We start from the raw sequence: 22,416 nt of genomic DNA, 5'->3' as shown, positions 1-22,416 counted from the left end.
ATGTTCAGATAGGCTCATTTACCCCATGGTGGCTTCTTACAATGCAAATGAGTTAGACCAAGGCAAAGATAACTCAATCCCACCCACTGAGCATAGACTGCCTTTGCTGATGCTTCTGATGGTGAGAGGGACAAAACATTAAACGCAATTACTGGTACATTTTACAATCCAATCTACGTAAAAACCTAATTACAAATGACATTCAGAATCCAGTATGACGTGGCACTTTGTTCTCTGTATGTGTGACTGCTAGCTGAGCTGTAGAAACCCAGCTAGCCACTAATAAATGAATGGAGCTCTGCACCATTCTCTTTGTTAGTTCTGATACTACTGGCTCTGGAGGCAGCTGCAAATATGGGGAAGGGTAACAAACCCCCACCAAACCCATTGCAGAACCATTTTTTAACTTTATTGACGTATCTCAAACTTCATCCTTTCTTTCTTCATCCTTTAGTGAACAAATAATAGCTAGATTAACTTTTAATAGCTGGAAACAACAGCAAATAGAAAAATACAAAAATGTTGTGGCAATTAAGTTAGTCTAAAACATATTTTATTTTGTTGTTGTTGTTTCAAAGGGCAAAATGTATAATGGATTTATTATTGGATTGGACTTTTTATTGGGTGTTTGATGCTTTCAGTGGTATTGTTTATGAATATTCCTAACATTTAATTTCATTATTTAAAAGATTGTGATCATTTAATATTTCAGGTCATTATGGACATGTGTATTATGCCAAATATGTGTAGTTTTATTTTGTTTTGTTTGTGACAACTCCAAACTTTTAATGAAGGATGTTTATTTCCATTAGGGTCTAACTGGAATTACAAATTAATCGATATAATTGTGAGATGGTTTTAAAGAGCAGATCCAACATTTTTTTTCCACAAACCATGGCTCTTGGGATGTAGAACAACTTTGCTTATTATCTTGATTACTTATGTGCAGCAGTTTCTTTGCTATCCTCCTCAGTTTAGCCTGGCTCTTTGGTAGCTTTTTCTCTTGGCTTTGCTGTTTTCTCTTATGATTCCCTAAAGTTGTTTCGCAGAGAAAGAGAATGCTGTTCCTTGCTCAGGAAAAAGTGGGATGTCATGTGCTGTGATGTGCTGAACTGCTTTTGTTTGTGTATTGCGCTGTGGATATAGATGTTTCCTAAATGGAAAAGTAAGGTACAAGATCTTCCCTGTACTCCAGGGACAGATTAAGATAGGTGGAGGCCCCTGGGTGCAAAATCTGGTGGGGCCCTCATTTAATGTAGTCCACAGAGTGGTACACTTATAAATTATAATTAATATTCTAAAGTTTCTCCTTCTTACATGTTAGCCTACCTGCTGGCCTAGCTGGCACAATCGAGGGTAGTAGTACTGACTACTAGTCGCCATGCCAGTCCCATACACTGATGCTTCCGTGAAAGCTCTCTCCCTTCCTCTCACAGATCTGGCTGATTTATTTGTAAGGAAGTAAGCCTGACACTGATTGGCTATGCCTTGGCTGGCAACCAGTTCAGCCAACCAGTGTTAGGTTCTAAGGGGGAAATCAAGTGTCTCTCTGTATGCAGCGCAGCTCCTGAAGTATGGGCGCACATGCTCTCACCTGTTATTGTCTGATCACTCTCAGAGACAGCTTACAGCTGTGAACTTACTGTGAGGCATTGCTGGTTTGGGCCCCATTATGAGTAAAGAGGCAGGGCCTAAGGAAGCGCACCCCTGGAGCCATCCCTATAATCTGGTCCTGCTGTTCCCTATCAGCCATTCCACTCCAGTTTGTAATTCTGCAGAACTTTCTCTGCACCTTATGCTGTATCGTAGACCCCTCTGTTAAAAATAACTACAACATCAGAGCTACAATTTAAAATACCTGGCAAACATTATAAAACATACACATGCTGCTGACCACAGCATTTCCTCTTGTGATTTTGCAGTAAGGGGTTAAAAATACGTGTGTGCATATATGTGTGATATATATATATATGTGTGTATAACATAGATATATTGCACAGTACTTCAAATCCACTGTGCACATTACATTAGCACACCAAAATCAATTGTTACAGCATGAAATTGGGATGTAATTGATATTGGTTGCAAACTGTTGACTACATTGTGGTATAACCACGTTATCTCATTCACTTTTCACAGTGGCTCTACACCACCTGTTATCTTTTAAAATGGCCCTGGAGCTAAACAAGATTGGAGACCTCTGGTGAAGACCATCTGCTGCTTATGTTCACTGAAAAGACTGTGCATCAATATGTTTATTTCCATGAAGTCTATTCTGTATCACAACTGTGTCCATTGTCTATCAGCTGTCTCTACCTTTACTTTTCTCTTCTACATGACACCTAAAATCTAATCTGTCCAGACTTGACCTCTGTTCCCCTTCCTTGAATTTAGATAACCTTTCATACATGATGCTTCCATACAATTTTTATTCTATTGACCACAATGAATTAGTAAAGTAAAAGATATATGCCAAGAAACTAATAAGTAAACTCAAAATCTCTCATAGTTTAGATATGTATTTAATACTCTTATGTTTAATCAGATGTTAATCTGACCTTATATGCCATATGCTAAACCATTAGAATGGTTTTCACTGTAGTAGAGTTTTGCTGAAGAGACCCTACTAGAAATTCTATGATTAAACTTCTTCAGCCAATGGAGGAAAAGATAAATGCTGTTTAGGTGATCCACAATATATAGGGGGATTTTATTATTCCTACAATAAAGGGGGGGGGGGGGTTTACTAATTGTGGCGCAAGCAGGACTGTCGGCATAGGAGATCAGTCTCTGGAAAGCACAGCCCGATGTTTTCAAGGTGCGCCATAAAAATGCAGACATCAATGAGATGTGTGCCAAAATCATACATGGACTGCACCTTAATTTTGCTCTCTGACCATTTTTTTCCTGTTCTATTGTGCGCCACAAATTTCGACTAAAAATGCAGACAAAATGAACATAAATGTGACGGATAATGTGGAAAAGGTAGGCCACCCCCACTTACGCAAAAAAAAAGATGGAGGAGTCAGGATAGTCGGAAATATCTGTTCTTTCTGGCGCAAACCCCAAAAAACCTGCAACAATTCTGTGCCCCCAAAAAAACGAAAGATCCCGGCATTTTTTAGGCGCAGATACAATAATGCATGTCCCCCAATGTGTTTGAATGGCTAGTCTTATTGGATAATAACTATCTTTAAACTCTTCACACTTAACTGTGTTTTATGTTAAAGCCACACAGAGACAGGATATAAAACAAGGGATGTAGAAGACATTTCTGTTTACTGTTTCGGGATTCATTGACAATTTACTGAAGTATCTAGTGATCAGCATTAAATCAATTTATCAATAAATAGATAAATCTTAAAATATTAACTGCTTTTAAATCTTTAAATTTACTGAAATGAAAATGCACAAAAAATTGTAGGTTGTGAGGTTTACTTTATTATCAGATTAAATGCAGTGATATATTAAGCCACTCCTTCAGTACCATGCAATGGGTTACACAGGAATCATACACAGGACTGACATAAAAACCATGATATATCTCACTCCTTTTGTTCCTTAAGACCATGTTATTAATCTGTACTGTCTTATTTTGTTTGTATATGAACACCATGATTTGTAAAGCGCTGCAGGATATGATAGCTCTATATAAATAAAGATTTATTATTATTATTTATCACCCTAAAGGACAACTCTGTAGTATTCTCAAATTCCTTGGTATTCCCCTGAGATATCCACATGCGATTAGTGGCCATAGAACATACGTTTAAAACACCAAATATCAATATATAGCTATATACATCACCATGCTGTACAACAAAGGCACTGATTGATATGCCATAATCTTAATTTAAATATACTAAAAGCATTTCCTGCTATGCAGGTCATGAGGGGACACAAAGCATTCTCAGCAGGAACAGATACACAAAATATAAGCATAGAATTAGTTGGGCCTCATCTTTCTTCCACAGTCGGCAGTTTACAGGCGCAGGTTCTGGTTGTAGATGTGAAAAATGATAAATCCCCATAAATTGGGTAAGCCTGCTAATATTTCAGATCCATGTAGTAATAAACTGCACCGACTAATGTCGTCAAAATCCACATTGTAAGCAAACTTCATTAAAATTATATGTAAACATTTTCTGATGTGTCCAAACATTTAATTACACATATACACTTTCATGTTTACCATAGACTTTAGACTTAGTATGGCCCCTGATGTATGTTGCCAAGGTGTAGTACAAGGTGGCATGAACTCGGTGAAATGAGAGGTATGCCATTGAATTCCTTTCTATATGTTTCTCACAGTTGTCAGTGTATTACGTTACATAGGAAACACTGTACTTCCAAATATGTTTTCTTACATGTGACTAGCGCAACTAGTAAAACATGTTACCACTACTACTAGGGTGTGTGCTCTTTAGGATTAAACTGAAATATGCTGTATGTTAGGCCCTCCTACTGTTTTCTGATGTTGATATTCCTGTTATTCCTGGTCTTCTTATGGTCAATTCTGCTTACATCTTGTGAGGAACGCATGTGTTCTAAACTGTCGCCAACTGGTGAAACAAAAGTGAATATAGAAATAAACTTGTTCAGTACAACTTACATGTATATATATACTCACCGGCCACTTTATTAGGTACACCTGGCCAACTGCTCGTTAACACTTAAATTCTAATCAGCCAATCACATGGCGGCAACTCAGTGCATTTAGGCATGTAGACATGGTCAAGACAATCTCCTGCAGTTTAAACTGAGCATCAGTATGGGGAAGAAAGGTGATTTGAGTGCCTTTGAACGTGGCATGGTTGGTAGTGCCAGAAGGGCCGGTCTGAGTATTTCAGAAACTGCTGATCTACTGGGATTTTCACGCACAACCATCTCTAGGGTTTACAGAGAATGGTCTGAAAAAGAAAAAACATCCAGTGAGCGGCAGTTCTGTGGGCGGAAATGCCTTGTTCATGCCAGAGGTCAGAGGAGAATGGGCAGACTGGTTCGAGCTGATAGAAAGGCAACAGTGACTCAAATCGCCACCCGTTACAACCAAGGAAGGCAGAAGAGCATCTCTGAACGCACAGTACGTCGAACTTTGAGGCAGATGGGCTACAGCAGCAGAAGACCACACCGGGTGCCACTCCCTTCAGCTAAGAACAGGAAACTGAGGCTACAATTTGCACAAGCTCATCGAAATTGGACAGTAGAAGATTGGAAAAACGTTGCCTGGTCTGATGAGTCTCGATTTCTGCTGCGACATGGTAGGGTCAGAATCTGGCGTCAACAACATAAAAGCATGGATCCATCCTGCCTTGTATCAACGGTTCAGGCTGGTGGTGGTGGTGTCATGGTGTGGGGAATATTTTCTTGGCACTCTTTGGGCCCCTTGGTACCAATTGCAATGCCACAGCCTACCTGAGTATTGTTGCTGACCATGTCCATCCCTTTATGACCACAATGTACCCAACATCTGATGGCTACTTTCAGCAGGATAATGCGCTATGTCATAAAGCTGGAATCATCTCAGACTGGTTTCTTGAACATGACAATGAGTTCACTGTACTCAAATGGCCTCCACAGTCACCAGATCTCAATCCAATAGAGCATCTTTGGGATGTGGTGGAACGGGAGATTTGCATCATGGATGTGCAGCCGACAAATCTGCGGCAACTGTGTGATGCCATCATGTCAATATGGACCAAAATCTCTGAGGAATTCTTCCAGCACCTTGTTGAATCTATGCCACGAAGAATTGAGGCAGTTCTGAAGGCAAAAGGGGGTCCAACCTGTTACTCGCATGGTGTACCTAATAAAGTGGCCGGTGAGTGTATGTTGCAAGGAAATATGGCAAAATGCAATCTTTTTTTAAATCGATGGGATCTCTGTGTAAAGCATGGACAAGATTCCACTAGGAAAAAATCTAAGCTTTGGCTAATGGATATGGTGACCACTGTATATTACATCCATTACATCCATGCAAAGGCAACCTCTTGAAACCGAAAGGTCATTTAGTAGCCAAAGACAGAGAGGCTTATTTACTAAGGCTCCCGCGGTCGCATTTTCGTCGGGTTTCCCAACTTTTCAGGGATCGTGGCGGGGATTGTAATGCACGCGATCAGATTTTGCTGCATTGGCGCTGGCTTTCATGCCACAGAATTAGGGGGGGACGGGGACCGCCGGATGATCCCACGGATTCGGACAAACTGCAGGATTTAACATTTAAATTGTGTAGCAAGCCCAAACACTTACATGCACTGGGAAGAAGAAGGTGAACTCCGGCGGACCTGATCAGGGAAGCGACAGATGCAGGATATTGGGCACACGCTGGTAGTGAACCGCCGCAGCCGTGCATTCTCGTCGGGGAATGCACCTCACGCAGGGACGGGTAAGTAAATCTGCCCCAGAATGTGCATGTGCAGAATGTGCAATGGGCACCTTTTAACAGGCATTGACTACTAGAAGTCAAAATTTGAGCCCTGATTGAAATTAACAAATCAGTTTTTTCTGGGGAAAAAATTGATAGTTTCAAAGTCATTACTATTGAAAAATCGCACCAGTTATGTAGTTACATAGTTTATAAGGTAGAAATCAGGAATCACCAACAAAGACCTAATGTGTATAGCAAAGTTTGTGGATACTGTGGCCAATAGAGAAAGCTTTGTCTGCTGATTTTCCAGCTTAGGAAGCATATTTCTATCACTGTTTGTGCAACCATGAAGTCTTCAGCTGAGATTCAATCACAGGAGTAGATAACCTTGTTATCTGCTCATTTGACCTCAGGGGTTCCTGGGTGATAGTTTCTGTGCTTTTCAGACCCCTGAAGAATTGTAGAATTCATTGTGGCAGAGGTGGCAGTCACATCAAAGCTGTGGTGTTTGATAGTGTTTGTTTTCTATCTTTATAGACACCAAAAGTTTTGATGTAAGGGCTTTCACACCATATATGTAAATTCTATAGTTTAACACAAATCCCCCTTTACTTTTTTTGCCAGTCCTTTTCCTTCTTTTTCCTCCCTGGGTCCCTTTCCCTCCCCCTCTTCCTGTAACAGAAATCTGGATCATTTGCAACTTGCCTTCAGACACAGTGTATCCTCGTCATCCATGCACACATCAGGAGACACACAGGAAGAAGCTTCACTTTCCCCAATCCCCAGCCTCTTTTTCAGTTATCTGACTATTCTACATTTCCTAACAGATAATGTCTATATATTAACCCCTCAGTATCACATACTACCTCCTTAAAACCCTGCCTGCGTATTCTTAACAATACACATTCTTTTACATACTCTTTATATTTTAGTCTCCTATGTTTATCTCTTTATAAGTGTCCATTACATTTCACAGCATCTACTAAGAAAGACTAAAACTTTTACATTTTCTTCTTGTTATTTTCTTTTCAATTTTCTGTACTTTTGCTACATCTCCTTGACTGGGGATGAGTGAACAGGAAGATGCCGAAAGTCCCCGTGGCTTTTCTCTGGATAAAGAATTTCTCAACTCATTCAAGGGTCGACTTCTTCTGGCAGAGCTGGTAAGAAATCATCATTTAAAGCTGACTATCTATCTATCTATCTATTACATTCATGTGACTATTTTCTATCTACTGCCTATTTTGCAAGTTTCCCCACCTACAAAGAATAAGAAGGTCTGTACTTTTTTGCATAGTTACACTTCAACTGTGAGAGACAGAATTTTAAACAATACAGAAAATCACATTTGATATATATGAATTAAAAAAATAATTTGCATTTTATCTTATGAAATAAGTATTTGATACAATAGAAAAACAAAATTTGGTAACATTTGGTACAGAAAAATTTGTTTGCAATTACCGAGGTCAAAGATTTCCTGTAGTTCTTGACCATGTTTACAAATATTGCAGAAGGAATTTTGGTCCGGTCCTTCATACGATCTTCTTTATCGTGCTACTGGGCAACATTGAATTTCAACTCCTTCCAAAAATATTTGATTTGGTTCAGGTCTGGTGGCTGGCTAGGCCACTCCAGAACCTTGAAAACTTTTTTATGGAGCTACCCCTTAGTTGCCTGTGTGTATCAGGTCATTGTCATAATGGAAGACCAGCCAAGACCCATCTTCGATGCTCTTACTGCAAGAAGGATGTTGGCCAAAATGTCATGATATCCATGTCACTATCAATCTTCCCTTCAAAACACTATAATTGTCCTGTCCCTTTTGCAAAAAAATCACCCAGAGAGTAGGATGTTTCCATGCTTTACATTTGGGAAGGCATTCTTAAAGAGGACCTGTCACCTTGGAAAAACACCCCCAACAAATTAGCTCCCCCTCATCCTATCCCCAGCCCCTTTATATTTATTGAATTTTTATTAAAATTTGTGTTTTTATACTTACTTTAAAACGAACCAACCTCTTATCAAATGAGAGGTTGGATCTTCGTACAAGTCTCCTAACAGTCGGCCGAAAATGCCCTAAACAGACTCCTTAAAATGGGATGTTTACAATACAATGGACAATCAGCATGATCCCATAGCCATTGAACTTTTCACATGATACTGTCTACCACATTTATACTTACCCACCGGGTTACTATGGAGACCCGCGGGCGTCGGCGCCTTCCCGCGCATGCGCGGTGCACGCACATGGAGGAAGGAGGAGTGCGGCACTGCGCATGCGCGGGTATGACGCGGCACCCGGGATCTCGCGATATTTCGCGGTCCAACCAAAGGGTGCATCCGGATCAAGTTTAAAGGTATTTAACCCCGCCAACAGGTATACTAATTTACCCCTGACGAAGCCACAGTGAGGTGGCGATACGCGTGGGGCAGCCAGCCTCTTCCCCCCGAACAGACCGCACTAGGTATGGTTATATGGCTCAACTACTCATGTATTGAATGTTTCCCTATGTCTTATTAGATATTACCTGTGGGTCATCCAAACTGTCTGCACTTTGACTCAAGGGGGGATTGAGTATACCAGTTAGCCCAAATTGGAGGCATCTGGTCGTTCCCATCTGCTTGATGGGGATTTGCTGTATTTTAATTGTTTTTAATGTATACCAATAAAAATTGTATTTTTTATCAAAATCATTTCTCAGGCTCTATAACACCAGGACCCAGTTGGGTTTATGTGTGATATATCCTAACAGTCGGCCGTATTCATGAGGGGGCCGGCCGCCACACCCCCTCCACGCTCCTGTCAGTCAGCAGCCTGTAAGACTCGCCGGCAGCAGCACACGTATTGCGCAATCGCTGCCGGCTCTATGCGATGCAGCCGCAGAGGGGCTTATTCACAGTGCTGGCCAAACATTTAACCAGCGCTGTGAATAAGCCCCTCTGCAGCCGCTATCAGCACGCTGCATTGAATAGAGCCGGCAGCAGCGCATGTATTGCTGACAGGGGCATGGAGGGGGTGTGTCGGCCGGCCCCCTCATGAATACGGCCGACAGTTAAGAGACTTGTACGACGATCCGACCTCTTATTTGATAAGAGGTCAGATCGTTTTAAACTAAGTATAAAAACACAAATCTTAATAAAAATTCTGTAGATATAAAGGGGCTGGTGATAGGATGAGGGGGAGCTAATTTGTTGGGGGTGTTTTTCCCGGGTGACAGGTCCTCTTTAAGGTTGTACTCATCCTTCTTCTTCATCCAAACACGGCAAGTGGAGTTGGTACCAAAAATTTCTATTTCGGTCTCATCTGACCACATGACCTCTCCAGCCTTGTGCAGGTCTACAGTTTTGTCCCTGGTGTTCTTAGACAGCTCTTTGGTCTTGCCCATAGAGTAGAGGTTGGAGTGTGATTGATTAAGTGTGTGGACAGGTGTTTTTTAGGGACAACTAGTTCAAATTGGTGCAATTAATACAGGTAATGAGTGCAGAGTAGGAGGAGCTTCTTAAAGAAAAACTAACAGGTCTCAGAGAGGTTTATTGATATTTGATAGGTAATCAAATATGTATTTCATGCAATAAAATGAAAAGTCACTATTTAATAATCATACAATGTGATTTTCTTTTTTTTTTAGATTATGTCTCAAAGTTGACTTGCAGACTTCTGCAAATTTAAAAACTGACGGTGTATCACATACTTTTTGTTCTTCACTGCATGTAACTATAATCTATGTATCATTCCAAGTTATACTACTATAAGTAGCAGACCCTCAGGAAGGGAATCCTACCCAACTGAGGAAATCCAAGCACTCCAATTGAGTAAATTGCCAAGTGATGCTTTCACTGTGGCCCCAAAACAGCTGATGTTTTGACTTGCTTTAAGCCACAGTTATTGCATCAATTGATTGTTTACTCAATTGGTGTGTTTGGATATCTCGATATATTTGGATATCTATCTGTCTTTCTGTCTATCTACAATGAAAGACAACCTAGTTGTAAACACCACATTCCTCTCTAGACCAGGGTTTCTGCCTTATTTTCATTTTTCCATATAATATTAATGTTTTCTTGTACAAGTTTCAGTACAATGATGTTCAGGATGTATGGAGAGGGATGAGCGTTTTCCATACCAGTGGGCATCTGCAGCAGACACCTATCGGTAACACCTTTGATTGGTGCCCGAATGGGTGCTAACTGTTTAAGTTCCAGTGTCAAAATCACAGTACTCAAATACTGTACAGTCATGTTGGATGGGATTGCACCCTCTTACCCCCAACACCATGACGTCATCAGGGGGCATCAATCTATTTTTATTACAGGCAAGGCTCAGTACCTGTCGGAGGCTTCCATAGCCAGATCTGCTGTGTGCCCATATTCTTCAATAAAGTATAAGGCTTCATTTCCACTGCCATGTGCTTGCCCAAACTGTATTCCGGGCGAGCCCTTTTTGTAGTATATGGCATCAGCTATCAGAACCCTAGTGTATTTTGTCTTTAATACCAGTTTTCTGCTGAGCAAAGCTTTCACCATATAGAAGCATCTAAAATATTCTTTGTACCGTGTTAGCCAGTGGTAAAAAGATGAAAGATGAGAGACCTCAGTTGATGACCAACTGATGACTATCATCTTTCATGCATTTAAATAGTGATTTATAGATGTTTTGTATTTATAACTTACTGCTTGAATCTTCCACTGAGTTGAGCAGGATGGGAACCTCAGTCCCTCAAATTTACTGTAAATTGTGCCAGAACAGGTTACCGTAGCTCCCAACTTTCGAGCAAGAGAAATAGGGACAAAAAGTCCCTCCCCTCCCCAACTTACACATAATACTATATGTACTCCTACCCCTATCCTTCCTTACATGGTGTGGCCTTCTGTCCTCTATCCTCCTCTACGTGTGATCTCCTCTCCTCCATCCTCTTCATACTGCAGCCTCCTGTCCACCAGCTTCTTCCTGTGGCCTCCTGTCCTCCAGCCTCCTCCTGTCCTCAATCCTCGTCCTGTCCTCCAGCAGCCTCCTGTACCCCAGCCTCCTCCTGTATTCCTCCTGTCCTCCAGCTTCTTCCCGCCCTCCAGTCTCGTCCTTCTGTCCTCCTCCAGCCTCATCCTCCTGTCCTCCAGCTTCTTCCAGTCCTCCAGTCTCCTCCAGCCTCTTCCTGTCTTCCAGCCTCCTCCTGTTCTCCTCCTGCAGCCTTCTGTCTTCCAGCCTCTTCCTGTCCTCCAGCCTCTTCCTGTTGTCCAGCCTCCTTCTGTCCTCCTCCAGCCGCCTCCTGATGTCCTCCCACATTCTGCTGATGTCCTCCTCCAGAAGCCTTCTGTCTTACAGCAGCCTCCTCCTGATGTCCTCCTCCAGCAGCCTCCTGTCCGACAGCAGCCTCCTCCTGATGTCCTCCTCCATCAGCCTCCTCCTGTCCACCAGCCTCCTTCTCCTGTCCTCCTCCAGCCTCCTCCTCCTGTCCTCCAGTCTGCTTCTCCTGTCCTCCAGGCTCTGCCCCCTGTCCTCCTCCAGCAGCCTCCTCCTTTCCTCCAGCCTCCTTCTACTGTCCTCCTCCAGCCTCCTCCTTCAGCCTCCTCCTGTCCTCCAGTCGCCTTCTCCTGTCTTCCTCCAGCAGCCTCCTCCTGTCCTCCAGCCTCCTCACCCTGTTCTCCTCCAGCAGCCTCCTCCTGTCTTCCTCCAGCAGCCTCCTCCTGTCCTCCAGCCTCCTCCCCCTGTCCTCCTCCAGCAGCCTCCTCCTGTCTTCCAGCCTCCTTCTCCTGTCCTCCAGCCTCCTTCTCCTGTCCTCATCCAGCCTCCTTCTCCTGTCCTCATCCAGCCTCCTCCTGTCCTCCAGCCTCTATCTCCTGTCCTCATCCAGCCTCCTCCTGTCCTCCAGCCTCCTACTGTCCTCCAGCAGCACCCTATCCTTTATCCTCCTCCTGTCCTCCACCAGCACCCTGTCCTCTATCCTCCTCCTGTCCTCCAGCAGCACCCTGTTCTCTATCCTCCTCCTGTCCTCCACCAGCACCCTGTCCTCTATCCTCCTCCTGTCCTCCAGCAGCACCCTATCCTCTATCCTCCTCCTGTCCTCCTGCAGCACCCTGTCCTCTATCTTCCTCCTGTCCTCCAGCAGCACCCTGTCCTCTATCTTCCTCCTGTCCTCCAGCAGCATCATGTCCTCTATCCTCCTCCTGTCCTCCAGCAGCACCCTGTCCTCTATCCTCCTCCTGTCCTCCAGCAGCACCCTATCCTCTATCCTCCTCCTGTCCTCCTGCAGCACCCTGTCCTCTATCTTCCTCCTGTCCTCCAGCAGCACCCTGTCCTCTATCTTCCTCCTGTCCTCCAGCAGCATCATGTCCTCTATCCTCTTCCTGTGGCCCCCTGTAAAAAAACCTCTGACTGACTCGCGGAGGGGGCGTGGCCAGCCAAGGTAACTCCTCACATGACTCGTGCAGACATCATGTGAGGAGGTAGCAGGGGATGATCCCGCCTCCTCCTGGACCCTATGCCTCTGCTGCTCTGTAGCTCTAATGTAAGGGACAAGCAGGAGTCGGGACAAACCGGAGGAGAGGGGGGGAACCCATGACATTCTCCCAGCCACCTGTGACTGCGGGACAGAGCCCAAAAAACTGGACTGTCATGCCAAATCTGGGACGGTTGGGAGGTATGGGTTATAGCTGCAATCTTCACCAATTCATGACTGGTGCCTGAGTCTTTGGTGTCAGTGAGGAAGAAAATTAAAACTGGAGCAGCAGGTGCTGGTCATAATACATCAGCCAACTTTTATAAATATTTGGAGACTTGCGAGAGTGCATTTACTAGATTAGTACATGAAAATGTGTCTATAAAGATAAACAGCTTTGTCTGCTGTTTCCATAATGCCTGTAGACTTTAATGGAGAGGTGCACAACCACATCCCTTTTCATGCCATGTTTGAGATGCAGCATCCATATTTGTTCTTATCTGATGGAATGAGATTTTATAAACCTGTGTTACCCAAATTTCTAATACTGCACCTCCACCGCTCAGATCATGCGTGACCCTTCCTGAGAACTTTTAAAGAACTTTTTTTAAACTGTTAGTTCATTAGAGTACCTAAAAGTGTTTTCATTATAAATGTTTTTAGCCGACCATGCATGGCAATTAAGTTCCAGGATTACTTCCTGTTATTTGGGGTTCATTTACATACTATAGAGTGCTTGGAAGGGGAATCTGTAGTTTCCTCATACATCTACATGTTAAAGGGGTATAAGCGGGAGAATCAAATGTAAATCTATGCAGTTGCTTTTCTCACTTTTCTCTAAGACCAACTGGTTGATTGTTGCTCAGTTTACAAGTGCACTTACCTATATTGTCAAATGCAATATGATCCTTATTTCCCCCCACCTATGTTTTTTTTTTGTTCACCACAGGTCCTCTGCTTTGTGATATTTATCTGCTTTGCAGCCTCCATATCTTCCTATTTGGCAGCACCTCTGATTGAGCTTATCATCACTCTTTTATTCCTCATCGTTTACTCAAGTCACTATCATCTGCGCCTTGCTGCTCTCAACTGGCCTTGTACGGTGTGTAGATCACTAGAAAAATTATTGGATTTGGATTTACATTCCCACACCCATACAGTATTATTATTGTAATGACAGAATTGAGCAGCAATTACAGATTGCACATTACGTTTATCCGGAGTAATTTGCTATAGAATTCAATGAGACGGACAGGTACATAACTACTCAGAGAAAGTGTGAGTAGTCATCTGAATCACATTAGCAAACTCTGGTTAATTATTAAGTAGTTCTTCTATGTGTGATAAATACTATGGGAACCAAGCCTCATTTCCTTACCGGCTAATTATGTTTGGCCTATTATACTGATATAATGCAACCTGTTATTACTCTGCCTGCAAGAGAATTAGGTAACATTTCTCCATTAGCACTAATACTCTATTCTGTTACATTTAGGACTTCCTGCGATGTGTCTCTGCGGCTGTCATTTTTGTAGTAGTCTCAATTGTGGCCGCTGCTAGGAGTTCAGGAGAAGGAGGTGCAATTACTGCAGCTGTAAGTATTTCAATCCACCTTCTTCTCTACAAATAGGGCATTAGAAATATGTTATAGCTATAATGACAGGAAACTGATATATGCTTATACGGATAGATATCTTCCAGCAAATCCTTCATGTAGATGCAAGCTCAGGGTGGTCTTCCTTTGGTCAGGAGGCATAGATGTTCTTCTGTTTTGTTGCCATGCAATCATAAATCATCCAAAATTTACTTACCCGGTCCGTTCGCGATCCAGCGGCGTGTTCTCTGCGGTGGATTCGGGTCCGGCCGGGATTCATCAAGGTAGTTCCTCCGACGTCCACCAGGTGGCGCTGCTGCGCTGAAGTTCCCTGAAATGCACTGAAGTTCACGATCCTATCCTGGATGAAGGTGAGTGCAAGCTCCGTGACACAATTTCCTTTTCTAAATGCGGCGTTTTTTCCGAATCCGTCGGGTTTTCGTTCGGCCACGTCCCCCGATTTCCGTCGCGTGCATGCCGGTGCCGATGCGCCACAATTTGATCGCGTGCGCCAAAATCCCAGGGCAATTCAGGTACAATCGGCGCAAATCGGAAATATTTGGGTAACACGTCGGGAAAACGCGAATCGGGCCCCTAATAAATGACCCCCATTGAGGCTTATTTACTAAGGGTCCGCGCCCGAATTTTCATCTTCAGGTTTTGCATGGCTATGACAGGTATTTAGCAGTGGATTGTGTCGCACGCGATCGGATTGTGGCGCAGCTGCGCTGGCTTTCATGTGACAGAAAATGGGGCTGGCAATCGGATGTTTCGACTGATTCGGACTGAGTGTGGGATTTAACTTTCAAAATGTGTCACAAGACAATGCACTTACATGCACCAGGAAGAAGAAGGTAAACTCTGTCGGACCTGAGCGGGGAAGCGATACATGCACAATATTAGGCGCACAATCTTAGTGAATCGCGGCAGAATGCTTTCTCGTTGGACAATGCACTTTTTCTGAACTCCATGGACCGAAGTAAATGTGCCCCATTTTATTCTTCACAACACAATACAAGATGGTGACAGTTTTTTCCAGTGTTGGTCTAACCTATATACAAAGTCTGCCTTGGATCCAGGTTCTGACACATAATAATGGGTCTCCAGCCCATGAAGTATGGTCTCAACTGTCAGACTTGTGTCACCAGCAACCCATTAGACTGGCTGCTGAGTCAGCAATTTCTGTGTCCTTTGTGATGCACCTTGTAAGAATCTCGCATTTTCTTTTCCAAAATTTACCATGGTGTAGGTTAAAATAGTCTGACCAGGTCTGATATTTCCTGTCGGTCCATATGGATGGTGATAAAAATTTTCCATTTGCAAAAGACACCCTTAAAGCATTGTAGTTTGCACCAAGTTTATCCTTTATCCACAGGATAGGATATTACATAGACTTATTGGTGAGGGTTCGACTGTTTGGACCCCCACTGGTCACAAGAAAATGGGGTTCCCATTCTCACTATTTGATGGAGCGGCAGATTGAGCATGCATCCTATGCTCAATACAGTACTAAGGGAGTTTCAGAAATGACAGAGGATGAAAAGTAATCATTGTGTATAATTCTAAAATACTAGAATACTAAAATACACACACACAGTGCTCATTGATAAGACATTTTTTGACATGTACACAGCCTTCCAGTATCTCAGCCACTACATCCTGTTCCTGGAAGTGACATGCTCGCTTTCAAAGAGTTTTATGGGCAGACTCTCTTCATCTCATCACAGAAGGGCTCTGTTTTTCACAGTTGTTTGTCCAGTGCCTGCCCCCTTGCCATATACCCACAACAAGGTCCTCACTTTCCCCTTTTACAACAGGAGAACACTTTTCTGGATGTTCTCCTAATATACCTATTATAGAAAATCTACCGTAAGCGTTGATGCATTATGAACCAAACATACCTTGAGAATGCTGTAGCTACACTGATGCAGAAACATATCTTGTTTAACCCCTGAGCTGAGTGGTTTTGCTGAAAAAAACTATTCTAAAATTATAACAATGAGGCTCTCTCACTCCTTTGGTTGCTCAGCGCTTCTTCTCACCCTAATTATCCACTGCTTCAGCCTTGTCCGGCACAGCATAAGCCGAGAATAGTCATCACTGTGTTGTCCCTGACAGGCAGACGCAATCAATTGCTGTACCATCCCCCAGCTGCTGCGTAGTAGTCATCCAGCTAAGGTTGATTAGTTCTGTCTGGACAGTTCAGGAAGCTCTATGTTTAATGTTTTTAATGTAGGCACCCAGCTTTGCCAAGGTCCGGAATTTTATGCCGGTAATTGTTTTTTCAGTAAAACCGCTCAGCTCAGGGATTCAACAAGATATTTTTATGCATCAGTGTAGCTACAGCATTCTCAAGGTATCTTTTGTTCAAAATGCATGTTAAAAAAATGGTAGACTTCCTTTAATGGTAGATTGATGGTAGGTTTCCAGTGACCTTCTTAACCCTAATCTATTTTGATGGCTATTTCTAAAATACATTTTACACTAAACTACAGTTTATCTAACTAATATGCTAATTTCTATAAGAGGCTTGGAGTAGCCTCTCCGGGGAGTGGAGTAGCCTCTCCAAGCATCGGGAGCAAAGGCTACTCCAGCCCCAGTAGCCTCTGCAAGCCTTCCCACCTGCTCATCCCCGGCGCGCTGCTGCCGTGCTCCCTGTCCTTGGCTCCATCGGGTGACCTATGTGCGTGCACAGACTCATATCTGTGCATAGCGGCGCCCTGTCGGCTCTGAAGACAGAAAGCTCAGTAGGAGCCGATAATGCGGATACAGGACAGCAGAGCGCCGGGAACGAGCAGGTGGGAGGGATTACAGACTTTACTGGGGTGTGGAGTAGGCTTTGCTCTTGCCGCCCGGAGAGAGGTTACTCCATGCCCCAGTAGCCTCCGCCAGAATTTAGCATATTAGTTAGATAAACCGTAATTTAGTGTAGAAAGTATTCTAGGCTTAGCTAAAGATAGATTAGGGTTTAGAAAGTCACTGGGAACCTACCATAAGAGGTAGATTTCTGATTGTAGGTTTCCCTTAATACGCATTTGGGCTCATTTATCACATATTCCAGTTTTTTTAGATGTTTTAGGCACAAAATTTTGTGCAACTGATACCATTAACTGATACTTTCCTACGCATGGTCATGACTGGAGTGTTTTATGTGCAATTATTTGTGCCTCTTGAGCTGCAAATTAACATTAAATCAGGTGCAAACATCTGGAGGCAGAAGAAAAGCAAAGACAAATTAGGCGCAAACCAGGTTTACTGCTATACAGCAAACTTGGTGCAAATACCCCAATGCGCCTGTAAAGTCATTACAATACAACCAAAAAACATGCATCAGCCTAGTTTGGTGGCAGAAATATTTAACATACCAGATTAATGTTTTTTTCAATGGCAGCAATTTTCCCAATTAAAATTAATTTAATCACAAAGTGTTAATCAGACTGCAAGTACATTGGGCGGTCATTTATCTTAGCTTTTTCTTATTTTTTTTCTCTTATATTTGTGCCTTTTTTTTGGCGCATTTGAATATTTGCACAAAAATTTGCAACTTTTTACCGGCCCAGCAAAGTTTGCTGTGACTTTTTTTTCAGTGCTGTACCTAACATATCTTTAAAACCTATCTATGAATGTGGACGTATGAAACAGTTGCACAATTTCTGTAAAAATTTACAGTCTTTTTGTTATAGGTAGCTCAAGATTCTGCAAAGTTGAAGTCATCAAACTGAAAATGCCAAATGTATCACCCTCTCAGATAAATCCAACAAAAACAAAAAAAGAAACAAACAAATATTCTGACTAATGATAAATGACCCCCATTGTATAGTATAAGTTCCATGTATGATCTCAAGCATATTGTAGATCTGGACCAGGGAGCTCTGTACAGAACATTATTAGAAAGATATACAATGGAGCATTGCAGTGCTGTGTAAACTCACTTTTTTTTAGTATTAAAACTAAACACGTTGAGTTGGCGCAACTCTAAGAAGTTTATCGATGTTGCTGGTAACAAAAGTGGTGTTACCAGATCAATATAGATCCAATAATGGAACTACTGAAAACAAAACAAAAACGGAGTACCTGCGCCAATCGGTCTGTCAATAGGACAACCTCCTCTATACCATCATAACCATAAAATGAAACTCATAATATATATATATATATATATATATATATATATATATATATATATATATATATGTGGAGGAGCTCTATATTATATCAGATATAGTGGAGTGTGGACAGTAAATAACTATGTGGATACCTGGTGGGGGAGGACAACAGACTTCCCAATCGGATGTGGAGCCGGTCCTTCTCAGTGCTGGAATGTGGAGGTGTAGATGAATCCACAAATAAGATTTTCCAGAACGATTTCCGCAGGTAATCCAACATAGCTTTCTTAGACTTGAGGATCGCTGTTTGCACGTGGAGTAGAGCCCCGGCCGGCGGCTACTGCTCCATACACAGTTCCGTTTGCAATCCGCGTGGTGACGTCACCAAAAGCGGTAAGTCCAGAGAGACAAACTTGTTCCTACGCGTTTCGAAGGCTGCTGCCTTCTTCGTCAGGGAATTTGTGTCACTGTGCATATGGTGTGCTTTTATAGCGATAACATGTCCAAGTATACTGAACCAAAACCTCCTAAGTAATAAAATCTATCTTTCTACATGTTTTGTTAAAAACTGTTTTATTCAACACTAAAAGTTAAAATAGTACCTGGGTGTACATTAAAAATATAAGTGTTCTTTGTAAGGCACTACAACTGCTTATTTATAATATCATACATGATGTACCTAAAAAACATGGTGTATCTAAGAGTTAAAATCTATGTTGAGACACTCATTACAGAAAAGCAAATAGTTCTATCTCCTGATTTAGTCCTTCGGGTGCTAAAGAGTCAAGTAGGAGGATCCATTTAGTTTCTGTCCTTGACATCTGGGCAATGTAGTTTCCTCCCTTCCAGCTTGGATTCACTTTTTCTATAGCGAAAAACTTTGAACCCGCAAATTGTTTTTGATGGAATAATTTATAATGTTTTGATAGGGGGTGTTCTTCCGATCCTTTTATGATGTTTCGTCTGTGTTCATTGATGCAATTTTTTAATTTTCTCTTGGTCCGACCCACATAGAGTTTATTACAGGGGCATCTAATGCAGTATATGACCCCCTTAGTGGAGCAATTCATATGGTTCTTTATCTTATATTTCTCTGGACATGTACTGGGTCCAAAGGTTTTAGTTATCCCTTTATTTTTTTAAGTTTTACATGCATTACAATGAGTGCACGGAAAAAATCCATAAGTATGTAAAAAGTTTCAAAAAGCTGCTTCACATATAAACATTAAAAAGTGTTTAAACTGCGATACAGTGGTTTATGACAATAACAAAAAAATGCTTTTTGAAGCTTACAACTACTATTTCACGTGGTAGGTTTCCTTTAAGATGATATCATAGACACCATCTTACAGGCACTGCCTGCAGACAGTCCTGGGGTCCTGATCAGACCTCAGGGCAGTCAAAGGAAAAATCGGCGCACCCCCCGAAGAAGACACAGGGGGGTTATTGTGGGGCAGAGAGCCCTGGCATGCCGATTCGGCTAAGGTGCAGATCCAAACCGGCATCAGTGCCATACTAGTACTGCGCTGAGCTCTAATAGCGGAAGCGCTCGCCGGGGTTAAGAAATAGTTACACCATTTATCTAGTTCTGGTTGTCCAGAACTAAAAAAATATTTCTACATTTCCCTAGAAACAGCAACTCCCCAGTCCTTTGGCTATGTTAGGTTTCTATAAATATTATAGAAGTCAGCATGATGGGAGACATTGTTCATTGGCATTTCTAACTCAAGTCATTTTGGTTTGGTCATTTACAGCTCTTTGGGTTCTCATTTACAGCTCTTTGGGTTCCTACTGGTTGGAGTGTTCTGTTATGATGCTTACATTACTTACAAGACAGAAATCACAGACCAGGCAGCTGAGATGGGAGATGGTGAGCAAACTCTTTCAACATGAATTGTCTGAACCCACTATATACACACATTTTTATTTGCACTTTTATAAAGAACAATACTGACCTTAAAGCGCAACTGTCACCAAGAATGTTATTTTTAGCTGATGACAGGTTCCATTAGTCTATGCTATGCTGGTTTTTTAAAAAAAATTCTTTGTCAGTATTTTGAAACATTTCAGTAGTTTATATAAGTTTAATCAAATTACCTGGCTCCACACCATTAGCATGTGGTGAGTCTAGGGGAGGGGCAGCTGCATCTGTGTGTGCCTGTGTCCCCCAGCCTCCACTGCCTGTTCAATGAACATGACATGAAATGGGGAGAGGTGAGAGAGCTGCATGAGTGTGAAGGAGACTGAGGAGACTGATACAGGCACACACAGGCTGCAGCTGCCCCTCCTGTGGGACTAACCATACACTGCTGGTAGGGAGCCAGGTAATCTGAATCTGAACTTATATAAAGTACTGAAATGATTCAGAATGCTGACAAAGACATTTTTAACATCAGCATAGCATAGACTATTGGAGCCTGTTGCAGCTAAAAAGTTAATTCCTGATGTCTGATTCACTTTAAAAATGATAGACACCCCCACTGTATGGAGAGTTCTCAGCTGTGACTTTTAAAATGTGGTACATGATACATTTTCCACTGCAGGTTTAACAGTTTACCAAATAAATTTATTTTTGTCTAGTGTGCAGTTTCCATCCAAATAGATACATAATGTGAGAAAACATTTGAAACCTGAACGGGGAACACTTCACAATTCTGGAGCATGTTATTTCATGAATTATTTTCAAATTAATAGTATGGATTTTTCAACAGAAGTTTTAAAGTGCTTCTGCAATTCCATGTGTCCCAATTTGTTTTTCTTTTAGGTGCTGGTACTCCATAATCACGACTAGAAATTAACTCATGGGAATAACATGGACATATTCTGACATCATAAGGTTAATAATCTGCTCAAAACTCAATTTGTTCTGGATTCTCAGTATTTATCAACATACCTGACCTGAGCCAACACATCAATGACGCCATAAGAGATATGCAATGTGAAGATTGTCCTAAATCTGTGCCTTATTAAATATGTGTTTATGCTTCACAGAAGATTTACGATTGAATAGAATGAGTATATGTAACTTCTTGTTCTGCCAAAATGCAGGAGAAGGCCGTCTGTTTGATTACATCAACTATTTTACAACCCAGTTGGTCATATGATGGTAAATCAGGCAGATGTGCCTATTGTCCAGTGATGTTGTATTTGTTACTCTGCATTTATCATTACAACTAACTTCAATAGACTTACTAAAGTAAATGTAAATGTAAAACAGCTATTGATCAATGTTTACAAAAATGTATGATGAATGATAAAGTGGAGGATGTTTATTGTATAGCGTGTTTTCCTTTACCAAGATTAAAAATGATTACCTATGCACAGGATTGATGATAAATGCTTCATCTGAAGGTTGAGATGCCCCTGTTATGGATAATGGGGTAGTTGGACATAGATGCTGTCTTGCTATGTGACTGGTGGAGATTGCCAAGCACTGCACTACTGGAAAGACAGTTTAATGATCAACCACTGCTCTGTTCACACAGGTGTCAAATGGCCACCATACTAATAATCATTGGTATTCCTTGTGATCAGCCATCCATTGATTTGATGATTATTATGATGCAATCTTGAAAAATATGTTTTAATTAATACTCACTTTTAAGATAGATTCACACTGAATCACCATGTGCTGGCCAGATTTCATGAATCGACCACAGTTTGAGGATGAGACTCCAAGTATTATAGGGATATATGATGCAAGGAGTCCCATCTTCCCCACTAAAAAGCAGCACAGAACTGATTGATTACACTTGGATGCTGCTGATGTGTGGTGAAGAAGGTAAACTTGTATCATATATCACTTTGATGCAAGGAGTCTCATCCTCAGCACTTTGGTCAGCAATTGATATTGATAGTATAATGACAAAATAACATTTTCCAATATACTATCTGTATCAATTCCTCACAGTT

General features: G+C 41.9%; 1 protein-coding gene across 2 annotated transcripts; it reads left to right on the top strand.

Moving 5' to 3' along the window:
• Positions 1 to 6,932: 6,932 nt before the first annotated feature.
• On the top strand, positions 6,933 to 21,823 carry CMTM5 (CKLF like MARVEL transmembrane domain containing 5). Of its 2 annotated transcripts, none has more exons than XR_011849910.1 (5): positions 6,933 to 7,530; positions 13,754 to 13,906; positions 14,300 to 14,398; positions 20,259 to 20,374; positions 21,269 to 21,823. XR_011849910.1 is itself a non-coding variant. In XM_072126140.1 (5 exons), exons 1-5 carry the CDS (start codon positions 7,435 to 7,437, stop codon positions 21,283 to 21,285), a joined length of 459 nt encoding a protein of 152 aa, XP_071982241.1. In that variant the 5' UTR covers positions 7,000 to 7,434; the 3' UTR covers positions 21,286 to 21,823. The 2 variants fall into 2 exon arrangements, 1 of the variants encoding a protein (XP_071982241.1); XM_072126140.1 differs by having other exon boundaries at positions 7,000 to 7,530; positions 20,281 to 20,374.
• Positions 21,824 to 22,416: the final 593 nt, after the last annotated feature.

This window comes from Engystomops pustulosus, chromosome 1 (genome assembly GCF_040894005.1).
Source record: "Engystomops pustulosus chromosome 1, aEngPut4.maternal, whole genome shotgun sequence".
In the NCBI taxonomy this organism is placed as follows: domain Eukaryota; kingdom Metazoa; phylum Chordata; class Amphibia; order Anura; family Leptodactylidae; genus Engystomops; species Engystomops pustulosus.
Note: the sequence above shows the minus strand (reverse complement) of the source record. Positions and strands in the feature narration are given on the sequence as shown.